The sequence below is a fragment of the Dendrobates tinctorius genome, unplaced genomic scaffold (genome assembly GCF_039654945.1).
Source record: "Dendrobates tinctorius isolate UK_male_01 unplaced genomic scaffold, ASM3965494v1 ptg000046l, whole genome shotgun sequence".
Classification (NCBI taxonomy): Eukaryota; Metazoa; Chordata; class Amphibia; order Anura; family Dendrobatidae; genus Dendrobates; species Dendrobates tinctorius.
In genome coordinates this window covers 86,289,130-86,301,741 of record NW_027361714.1, presented here as the reverse complement: position 1 = coordinate 86,301,741, position 12,612 = coordinate 86,289,130, and the positions used below count along the sequence as shown (strand labels likewise).

At 43.0% G+C, this 12,612-nt stretch overlaps 1 protein-coding gene across 2 annotated transcripts in view; it reads right to left on the bottom strand.

The window, feature by feature from the left end:
- Positions 1 to 12,612, bottom strand: part of PREP (prolyl endopeptidase) — a 191,485-nt gene that overhangs the window by 66,948 nt on the left and 111,925 nt on the right. For both annotated transcript variants that reach the window (XM_073576097.1, XM_073576096.1), the window contains exon 9: positions 3,963 to 4,160. In XM_073576097.1, coding sequence (XP_073432198.1) covers positions 3,963 to 4,160 — 198 coding nt within the window. The remainder of the gene's footprint in view (positions 1 to 3,962; positions 4,161 to 12,612) is intronic.

The window sequence follows — 12,612 nt, the reverse complement described above, 5'->3', positions numbered from 1 at the left end:
AAGTCTATTTATGTAGCAGATACGCACCATCTCGGCTGCCTAAGTTACCCATTCACTATCATTAGATGCAGTAAAAACGCACTATCTTTCTAGTCACATGCGCATTAAGTGCGGGAACGCCGCTTTCTACACGTGTACTAACTTAAATAATGTTGTACCCCGTTTCAGCTGGTAGTTCGCGTACACTGCAGTTTTCGTGATGAGCTGAGATGATTGCGAGAACTGCCGTGCACGTGACCGCCGGGGACGGGGGTTTTCTCAGGTTACTAGCCAAGTTCTCATAATCAGCTGATCACGAGAACTGCAGCGCACATGACCGCTGGGGACCACGTTATCTCCTCCAGTCATTATCTTCAAGCTCCGCTGTGTTTTGGATGTCAGGCTGAATGGTGACATAATACGACCGTTCAGCATGACATCCAGATGTAGCGGAGCTGGACTTGTCATGGGACAGTATGTATATCTTCTCAGCGAACAGATATGGAAACTGTTGCTTTTTTATTTTATTTCTCTTCCAGGAGAGGAGGGCTTCGGTGGAATAGGCGATACAGTAAGTATGGTTTAATTAAGCTCTATTAAAGGAGTCTTTGTAATTATTTCAACTAAAGGACTTTATTCTGGCTGTGTCTTTATTTACCAAGTAACTATAGGATTAGTAATGGATAGATGTCTTATAGACGCTTCGCCATTACTAAGCCGTGTGCTTGATATCACCTGACAATACAGAGGTGACATCAACCCCACAAATATGAACCCCACTTGCCACCGTAACAGGGCAAGTGGGAATAACCAGGTAAAGTGCCACAATTGGCGCATCTTTGGATGTGCCAATTGTGGGGTGGTTGCGGGCTGCTATTTTTAGGCTGGTGAGGGCCAAAATCCATGGGCCTCGCCAGCCTGAGAATACCAGGCCGCAGCTGTCTACTTTTTCCTTGGCTGGTTAACAAAAAGAGGGGGATCCCACGCTATTTTCTTTTTTGGAGGGGATTTCACTATTTTTGCTAACCATCCAAGGTAAGGAGACTGCTGCGGCCTGGTATTATCAGGCTGGTAAGGTCCATGGATATTGGATCCTTACCAGCCTGAAATACCAGTCCCAGTAGTCTGCTTTACTCTGGCTGGTTAACAAATATTTATTAAAAAGGAGGGGACCTCTCTCAGTGCTTTCCTCATCACAAGATTCACCATTATTTAAATTAGTACACATGTGCAGTAAGCTGCGTTCCCGCACTTAATACACCTGTGACTAGGAAGATAATGCGGTCTTACCGCATATAATGAAAGTCTATGGGTAATTTACGCAGCGGAGACAGTGTCTCCACTACATAAATTGACATGCTGCGATCTGGAAAGACACGCCGCATGTCCATCACTGCCGGTGAGCTGCGGGCATCGGTGCACACATAGTGGGCATGGGATTTCTTGAAATCCCATCCACTATGCTGTAACAGCTGGACGCTGCAGGTTGGACACTGAGGATGTACGCAGCATCCAACCCGCAGCGTTTACTGACAGTGGGAATATACCCCAATATATCTGCAAAGAGGAGATCACTTTTTTTTCCTTCCCAGAAGCCAACTTTCAATTAGCTTTATTTCAAGTGACAAAAAAAACCCTGCATGTAATGAAAAAAGCGCATCAAAAACGCATGCAGAAAAAACACATAAAAAATGCATGTAAAAAACGCATCAAAAAGTCAGGTGACCTGCCAGTGACCTCAGGTGCAGATTTGGTGCAGATTTCACCTGCGTCAAATCCTGAGCAAGTTCTGAGTCAATCCTGACCGTGTGCACATACCCTCACAGTTACTGATGATAACTGCAAAGCTTGTGTCACACAATTATAGCATAAAAAATGACTGATCAGCCTCCAGATTGCATAATTCTAAATATGTCAGCTTATCTAGGAAAACAGAGGGATAAGGGGATGATAATCACAGAGTTACCACAGCAAACAGAGAAGTTACTGGTTCTAGCTGCTCATTTGATGCTGCGCTGATACATCATTGGCTTCATTGCAGAGCATAAAGAAAAACATGCAGGACTAAATCTAGGAATCCAGATGGAGGCTGAAGAGAAGCAAAGAAAAGGTTGAACTACACTCAAGTAAGTACACTGTGAGTAAAAGAACTGCAAAGTGTAATAGACAATCAAGGTGCAAGTGCAAAAATGGAAAAATAAATTGCTAGATGGCTTTATTTATTTTACTCACCTATAGAGCACCATTAATTTCCACAAAACTATACAGATATAATCATCACTGTCCACAATGGGGCTCACAATCTAAATTCCCTATCAGAATATCTTTGACGTGTGGGAGCAATCCAACAAAAACACGGGGAGAACATACAATCTCCTTGTAGTTGTTTGTTGTCATTGGTGGGATTTATACCAAGGACCACTGTACGGTAAGATTACAGTACAAACCACAGAGCCACCATACTGCCTGGCTTCATAAAGTATTTTAAGTAAACGATAGGTCTTCAATGGACCACCAATGGGCCTTAGAGGCCTTTACACCCATGCTGGTTCACAGGATGGACCATTGTTCTGTCACCACAAGTGCTGTCATGTAAGTTATAATAACTAAGTTCATGCCTAAGGTGTTCAGAACCTTGGGCTTGCCATTTTTCCTGCTCCTAACAAATCATCTTTAAGAGGTCAGAAAAATCCCCCCAACCCAGGTACATATATGGTCATATTACTCTCTGAAAGTCCATGTAATCCATACCTTTACCGTACTTATGCAATCTGTTGCCCCCTCACATGTAAATGCCTTCTCAACGCTATACTCCTCTCTGATTCCATTGATCCCCGGTTGACTGATAAGCTCACATGCTGTGACATCAAATCAGTGAGCGATCAGCCAAGCAAAGGAAGGTGGGGTTGGGTGCCAGGGAGGCAAAGGCTTTTTATAATAATAATTTTTATTTCTATAGTGCCAACATGTTCCATAGCACTTAATTCATAGGGGGCATGTACAGACAATAGACATTACAAAGTAAGACATAAATTCAACACATGCCAAGAGGAGTGAGAGCCCTGTTCGCACACTTACAGTCTATGAGGAAATAGAGGTGATACAAAAATTTGGGTAGATTTGCAGATGGAGGACACACAAGAAGTTCAGTCTTTGAAGTGCTCTAACACACCCAAAGCACTTAAGTCTCAATTGCATATGGATTAAGGTGGAAATTCTTCAGTGAGGAAACAACAGATTGCATCAGTAAGGTATGGATGGCATTATCCTCCAGAGGGCAACATGAGCATAAAAACAATTTGGGCGGTGCTAAGATCGTTCTGACAGATTCCCTTTAAGAGCTTTCTGTCTTTATATCCCACCTTTTGACAGGTGTCACAGTAGAAAGATAAGTGTTATTCACTTCACCTGTTGGTGGTATTAATATTATGACTGATTGGCATAAATAACCAGAAAAAAATCCTTTTCTATTACAGTCAGGTGAACCAGATATATATATTTTTTATTTGGTAGGCCATGCTAGTAGCAGTGATCACAAGAAATCTGTTTTAGGTTTATTACCACCAGAACATTATTTTCCTGTGTCTCCCCAGCTTCCTGTCCGCTCCCTTGTTACTAATGTTGTATTAGTTTACAGCTCTCTAAAGAGCACTAGGGTAATAAACATGCAGACAACCAAGCAAACCCACACACAGGCTCTGTGTTCTGAATTTGGCTTCCTTGAGAATTGACAAAACAAGGATCTTATATATGAAGACAGAGGCATAGATCCAGCAGATCCAAACATCAAACAGATGCACAATGTAAAGCTAAAATCCACAAAATAGGAGAAAAATGCAGCCTCTATTAAATATCTCTGTGGCTCACACAAAGCCTTGCAGGCTTACTTTTTATGGATGCTAGACTTTCACTAATTTCTAGGATCTTATGAATAGTAAAGCAGTAAAAGAAGTTTCACAACAAATAAAAGAGCAACTACTCACCAGGTGCTAAAAATGAAGTGAACTGGTAGAAGATCTCAGAGTCTTTCTTCTGGCCGCTATACCCAACAACACTGCCAACATCCAAGGGGAACGTTTTAATGTGGCTGCCCGATTGAAGGTCATGCAGTTGCAACACATTTTTCACATCGTGGAGGTAGCACAATACCAGAGACTTGGAATGAACACAGGATACCCATTCTAAGAAAAGAGAAAATGCATAGCTTTAATGTGTTACCAAATCTAGTTTGAAACAGAAAACATAGCCATCTTGCTGCCATTCTACAAAGAATGAATATGATTATTGCAAGGGTCATGTAAACTTTCAAGTCATGGACAGTTTTTTTTCTAATCTGACAGGTTAATGTGAGTTTCAAAATTATGGAACACTAGCTGAAGAGCCCGGCGCTGCCCGGGCATAGTAACTAACTACGGTTAGTTATAACAAATTGTAATGATTATATCTATATATATATAAAGCTGAGTGTAGAGCCTCGCCCACTCCACATAGCCACATTCACTATAATATCCCACATCATCCCGTCAGCAAGAGCTACCGGACTACTACCCCTAATATCCCACATCATCCCATCAGTCAGAGCCACCGGACTGCTACCCCTAATATCTCACATCGTCCCATCAGCCAGAGCCACTGAACTACTACCCCTAATATCTCACATTGTCCCGTCAGTCAGAGCCACCGGACTGCTACCACTAATATCCCACATCGTCCCATCAGCCAGAGCTACCAGACTACTACCACTAATATCCCACATCATCCCCTCAGCCAGAGCCACCAGACTACTACCCCTAATATCCCACATCATCCCGTCAAAGCCACCAGACTACTACCCCTAATATCCCACATCATCCCATCAGCCAGGGCCACCAGACAACTACCACTATTATCCCACATCATCCGATCAGCCAGAGCCACCAGACTATTCCCCCTAATATCCCACATCATGCCGTCAGCCAGAGCTACCGGACTACTACCACTAATATCCCACATCATTCCGTCAGACAGAGCCACCGGACTACTACCCCTAATATCCCACATCATCCCATCAGCCAGAGCCACCGGACTACTACCCCATATATCCCACATGATCCCATCAGCCTGGGGTCAGAACCAGAGCGTTGAGTGGAACGGTCCTAACTTCCATGCTGGGATCCCTTTAAGAGAGGCCTGGGGTCAGAACCAGAGCGCTGAGTGGATTTTTCCTGATTCCATACCAACGATCCCTTTAATAGAAGCCTGGGGTGAGAATCAGAGCGCTGAGGGATTTACCATAACTTCCATACCGGAAATCCCATTAAGAGAGGCCTGGGGTCAGTACCAAAGTGCAGAGTGGATTTGACCTCACTTCCATACTGGGGATCCCTTTAAGAGAGACTGGGATCAGAACCAGAGCGCTGAGTGGATTTGCCGTGACTTGCATACCAATGATCCCTTTAAGAGAGCCTGGGGTCAGAACCAAAGCGCTGGATGGATTTGCCCTGACTTCCATATTGGAGATCCCTTTAAGAAAGGCCTGGGGTCAGTACCAAAGCGTAGAGTGGATTTGCCCTAACTTCCATACCAATGATCCCTTTAAGAGACCCTGGGGTCAGAACCACAGAGCTGAGTGGAACTGTCCTAACTTCCTTACTAGGGATCCCTTTAAGAGAGGCCTGGGGTAAAAACCAAAGCCCTGGATGGATTTGCTCTGACTACCATACCAATGATCCCTATAAGAAGGAAGATGTGCCTACGGGATGGAGGATGTGTGATGGGGATATGGGCAGGGAGGGGGGATTCATTTCTGTCATGTGCTCTATGCTCCTTTCAGGGGGGCCGACAATGGCTGGGAGCTTATGTTCCCAGGGATGCTAGATTTCTCCCACCATGTCAGTGTCTGCTGAGGTGTTGTCAAGTGGGAAAACTTGCTCACAGCAACCAATCACAGCTCAGCTACTTTTAATCAGCTCTGGTGAAATGAGAGATGCTTAGTGATTGGTTGCAAGGTAAACTGTTGCTCATAGCAACCAATCACAGCTCAGCTTCTTTTGAACAGCTCTGGTAAAATGAAAGATGCTTTGTGATTGGTTGGTGATGCACACACACATACATACATACATTCACTTTTATATATAGAGATGGAAGCCCTAGAGATGCCAGAGCAAAAAAACGACCATTGACCCTCAAACTTTTAGCTTCTTCCACACAGATAACCCTATTAAAAGGTTTCAGCTTTTCTTTACTTCTTGGGGAATTTTCTTAGATTCTATAAATCTGTGCCTGATAATTATCTAGGGCGGCACGGTGGCTCAGTGGGGTCCTGGGTTCGAATCCCACCAAGGACAACATCTGCAAGGAGTTTGTATGTTCTCCCCGTGTTTGCGTGGGTTTCCTCCGGGTACTCCGGTTTCCTCCCACATTCTAAAGACATACTGATAGGGAATTTAGATTGTGAGCCCCATCGGGACAGTGATGATAATGTGTGCAAACTGTAAAGCGCTGCGGAATTTGTTAGCGCTATATAAAAATAAAGATTATTATTTATTATTATTAATGTTTGAGCCTCTACATAACTCGAATGGCTCATTATTGGGGACCTTAATGGAGTAAATTGAAATACTAGAGAAAGGAGATGGAACACTTTCCCCTAAAACATCTGATGTAAGGCACATGCATATCATATAAAGTAAGTCTACCTGATCCTCTGAACAATTATACAAGCAACGGAATATCTGAACCCAAGTCCATATGTTGTGACAGCACTGAAATTTACCCTATCGAAAACCTAAAAAACAACTAAGAATTTTGGCTAGCTATGCTGAGAGACTTTACATACAATAGTAATAACTTCTTTACAGAAGTACCCAAATAGCTAATTCCTATTTTCCCAATCATGACCAACTCTTATGACCCATAACTTGTGCATACAGAAATGTTAAAGCCTCTAAAAATGTGGTAAAATTGCTGCGTTTTATCTGCAATTTTGGAAAATCACAGACGAAATGTGTACGTGTAATAACTGTACAGTGTGAATGTGGCCACATATTTTATATTTCTGTTGTGGTAGAAACAAATAGCAGTTGTACACTTCAGGCTTGGAATTGATCAAAAGAGTAATTAGAGCTACCCATTTACATACTGTAAAATGACAGAACTGTGTTATAAGATACCTAAAATTTTGCCTGTAATGTGGATGGTGACACTTTTATTCACCCATCTTTTGAAGTTTGCGCAGACCATGTTGAGTCATTAAAAGGTGACACCACAATGGCCCATATTAACAAAACCTAAAATTTTGCAAGAACATTGATGAATAGTGTAGTGGAGGAAGATGCGCCAAATTGATTTAAGAGGAATGCACCCCCTAATGAATCTGGCACACTGTTCAGCTGCCAGGCTCCACTGCAAGAAATGTATTCCAGGCACAGGACCTCCCTGACCTTTCCCGGCGCCTGCGCACTGCAGTACTCTGCTCTGCCCTCAACAGGGCAGAGCAGTATGCCTGCGCCGGAGCCGCGACGGGAAGCAAAGAAGAGGACGTCACCGCTAGAAGATGGGAGGTGCCGGACCGCAACACCCAGTGGACCCGGACCGGAACACCCCCCCGATGACTATAATATAACTCATTTTTCATATCTTTCAGATTACATCAGGGGCTTATCTACAGCATTACAGAATACATTACAGAATGCTGTAGATAAGCCCCTGATGGCGGTGGCCGCATCTTATATGCGAAAAAATAGGTGACAGATTCCCTTTAAGATATGGTTTACTGTATTCAAGATCTAGAGAAAACATTCCAGGCTACTCTCCTAGAGAAAAAAAACCAAACAAACCATGCTGTTAGAAATTTTTATATAGATTACATAACTTGTTGGGGTTCTTTTAGAAATTCTTTAAAGGGAATCTGTCAGCCAAATTGCACCTCACCCAAATTATTTATAGACGCATGTAGAGCTTTCAAAGACAAGTCTACCTATACCTTTAGCTACAGTTCATTCCTTATTATTGAGAAATTAGTGTTTGAATCAATATGCAAATGAGGCTGACATGCTTTCAGTGCATGGGAGCTCTGTCCAAGCCTCTGGCACTCTGACTCTATTCTCAGCCCAGCGCCGCCACCTCCTGCTTAACTGACTGCTTCTTTGCGTGCAGTCAGGCATCGCTGGGCAGAGGAAAGAGCTGGATTGGCAAAAGCTTGGGAAGAGCTTCCACATGCTGAAAGCACTTCAGTCTCATTTGCTTATCATTCCAACACTGATTTATCAACAAAAGAGAGACAGACTGGCCATGTAAAGATATTGTGGACTTGTCTTTGAAAGAGCTCCATGCACATACAAATAGTTTGGGGGTGAAATTCTGATGACAGATACCCTTTAATGAAAGTTTGATAAAATATTGCTGAATACTACCAGTAATAGCATGGATTATAAATACATTAACCATTGGCTTCCCGATTGTAAATAATAGACTAGAAGCGTGATTACTAAAATGTTTCTTGATAGTTGCATAGACAACTGTGGAAATAAAATTTGTCTAGCAGAAATCCTGTTTCCAGCACACAACTTTTATGTGTGAAATTATTTATTAGCATGTTCAGTGCAATCATAATTGCCTGTACTGTAAGAACCCAATAGTTATTTCACTGTAAAAAAAAACATTCAGCAAAGTTATCAGCATTCAGAAATAATAGACATGTGCTTAAATATAATGCAAAGTTTTACACAGCATAATATCACCTGCCGTCTGTTAAAGTGTAAAGACTTTTTACATCCTTCAAAGGACGCATGTTCACGTTAAGCACAGTATGATGAATGATGACATACTTGTGATGCATTTGTTCAAATGACAAGAAGTTTATTATTTTACGAGATGAGACGTACTTTGTTTAAATCCATTTTGCTAAACGCTTATTTAAGCGTTACATTTTGTTAAACTATTATATGAGTTTAAAAAAAACAAAACAAACACTCACACCATTCTTTTTACGCCATTTACAAATCTGTTCACTGTATTGTACAGGTTATTATGATCAGAGGAATACAAATATGTTATCGTTTATTGGTTTGTGACATTTATTTAAAAAAGTGTTTGTATATGTATATTTAATATTTTTTTGTAGAAATTTTGTAGGAAAAAAAATGAAATCTTTATTTGACCTTGAATATAAAAGTATATCAACATGTACTGATATATTGAGATGTATCTCAATGTTCCAATAGAATATACCTCTGATGAAAAGGTATACCATTTAGACCTTTAGGTAGGAAAATTCTCCTATAATTAGCAGGGCAGTCAATCGCGCATTGCTAAGCTCATGCATGCCATACTGCAGGTCCTGACTTTGTGTCTCGAAAAGTGTGAGCTCTTACACTAGCCTAGGCGCCTGTGCATATACGGTATCAGCTGCATAAGTAGCATAGTTTCCCCTTCTATGAGGTTGTTGAGTTATGATCAGGAGTGGCCAGTGTGTACTTGGAAAGTGAAACCCGAATGTGTGATTTTAGCTTAAACCTGATAAACTTACTCACCCAGTTTTCACACAAAGGACAGGAACGCTAAAACCTTATTCACTTATTGCATCAGTATTTTGAAACCAAGACTAGGAAAAGAATGAAAAAAATATAATTTCTATTAAATGTCCCCTGTACTAAAAATGACTACATCTGTAATGTGTTAATAAATAACCTCTCCCCCCCTATCTGACCACCATGTACTCACCTTCTCATCCTTGTCCTTCTCACCTGCCCCCCATGTCCAGTCACTAGCACATCATCGCAGAAACCTCGCACACTTAGACACTCACAGACTCAGACTCTCTTCTACCTCTGTCCTCCATATCTTCAATCCACGATACGGACACCGCCACCGCTTTCTACAACGCCACCCTCACATCAGCCATAGAGACTCAGTCACCCCTCTCATGCATGGCAAAGTGAGACGAATCAGTAGGCAACCCTGGCACAACAACCTCACCAAAAAAACTTCGACAAGCATCCAGCGTCGCGGAGCGGCATTGGAAGAAAGAAGAAAACATGCATGCCACATGACTTCATTGCTCTCAAGCAAGGTACACTTGCCTTCAAATTAGCCCTCATCTCTGCTAAACAGACCTATTTCACAAACCTTGTATCTTCATTATCCCACAACCCAAAACAACTGTTCGGCACATTTAACTCTCTCCTCTGCCCACCACTGCCACCTCCAACTCCCCTCATCTCTGCCGAGGACTTTGCCACCTACTTCAAAAACAAGATCGACCAAACAAGGCAAACCTTTACTGTTCCACCACCCCAACCACTCCACATACCAGACCTCTGCCCTTCCCTAATAATCTCCCTATCCAACATCACTGAAAGAGAGCTTACTCATCTCCTTTACAAATCACACCTCACCACCTGTGCACTTGACCTCATGCCTTCCTACCTACTCCCCAACCTAACTAACACGCTTATCCCAGCCCTAACCCATCTCTTCAACCTATCGCTATCTTCTGGCACCTTCCCCTCTGCCTTCAAACATGCCACCATCACACCCATCCTCAAAAAAACAAACCTTGACCCAACTACTATGCATTGAGCAGCATGTCCATGCTCAACTTTCCTCCCACCTCTCATCTAACTCCCTCCTTGACATCCTCCAATCTGGCTTCCGCCCCCACCACTCCACTGAAAGTGCCCTGACCAAAATTACTAATGACTTACAGCCAAAGCTAACAAGACAGTTCTCCATCCTCCTCCTTCTCGACCTGTTCTCTGCCTTCGACACAGTCGACCACTGCCTACTGCTACAGACTCTTTCTTCCCTTGGCATCAAAGACCTTGCCCTGTCCTGGATTGCCTCATACCTTTCTGACCACACATTTAGCGTTTTCCACTCCCACACTACCTCCTCATCCCACCCTCTCTCTGTTGGAGTCCCCCAAGGCTCTGTCCTGGGGCCCCTACTTTTTTCCATCTATACCCTTGGCCTAGGACAACTCATAAAATCCCATGGCTTCCAGTACCACTTGTATGCGGACGACACTCAGATCTACCTTTCTGGCCCAGATGTCACCTCTCTGCTGTTCAGAATCCCAGAGTATCTATCAGCCATATCCTCCTCCTTCACCTTTCGTTCTGAAAACTCAATGTAGACAAAACTGAACTCATCATCTTTCCTCCATCTCATGTATCTTCCCTACCCGTTCTATCTATTATAGTAAACGGCATCACGCTCTCTCCCGCACCTGAAATCTGACTCTGCCCTGTCCTTCAAACCACACATCCAAACTATCGCCACCTCCTGTCACCTCCAATTCAAAAATATTTTCAGAATCCATCCCTTCCTCAGCCCTCAATCTACAGTCATGGCCAAAAGTTTTGAGAATGACACAAATATTAATTTTTACAAAGTCTACTGCTTCATTTTTTCTAATGGCAATTTGCATATACTCCAGAATGTTATAAAGAGTGATCAGCTTAACAGCAATTACTTGCAAAGTCAATATTTGCCTAGAAAATTAACTCTATCCCCCAAAACACACTTCTACATCATTGCAGCCCTGCCTTAAAAGGACCAGCTAACATCGTTTCAGTGATTGCTCCATTAACACAGGTGTGGGTGTTGATGAGGACAGGGCTGGAGATCAATCTGTCATGATTAAGTAAGAATGACACCACTGGACACTTTAAAAGGAGGCTGGTGCTTGGCATCATTGTTTCTCTTCTGTTAACCATGGTTATCTCTAAAGAAACACGTGCAGTCATCATTGCACTGCACAAAAATGGCCTAACAGGGAAGAGTATCGCAGCTAGAAAGATTGCACCTCAGTCAACAATCTACCGCATCATCAAGAACTTCAAGGAGAGAGGTTCCCTTGTTGCCAAAAAGGCTCCAGGGCGCCCAAGAAAGACCAGCAAGCGCCAGGACCGTCTCTTAAAAGTGTTTCAGCTGCGGGATCGGGCTACCAGCAGTGCAGAGCTTGCTCAGGAATGGCAGCAGGCAGGTGTGAGTGCATCTGCACGCACTGTGAGGCGGAGACTCTTGGAGCAAGGCCTGGTCTCAAGGAGGGCAGCAAAGAAGCCACTTCTCTCCAGAAAAAACATCATGGACAGACTGATATTCTGCAAGAGGTACAGGGAGTGGACTGCTGAGGACTGGGGTAAAGTCATTTTCTCTGATGAATCCCTTTTTCAATTGTTTGGGACATCTGGAAAACGGCTTATTCGGAGAAGACCAGGTGAGCGCTACCACCAGTCTTTTCTCATGCCAACTGTCAAGCATCCTGAAACCATTCATGTGTGGGGTTGCTTCTCAGCCAAGGGAATGGGCTCTCTCTCAGTCTTGCCTAAAAACACAGCCATGAATAAAGAATGGTACCAGAATGTCCTCCAAGAGCAACTTCTCCCAACCGTCCAAGAGCAGTTTGGCGATCAACAATACCTTTTTCAACATGATGGAGCACCTTGCCATAAAGCAAAGGTGATAACTAAATGGCTCAGGGAACAAAACATAGAGATTTTGGGACCATGGCCTGGAAACTCCCCAGATCTTAATCCCATTGAGAACTTGTGGTCAATCATCAAGAGACGGGTGGACAAACAAAAACCTTCAAATTCAGACAATATAAAAGCATTGATTTTGCAAGAATGGACTGCTATCAGTCAGGAT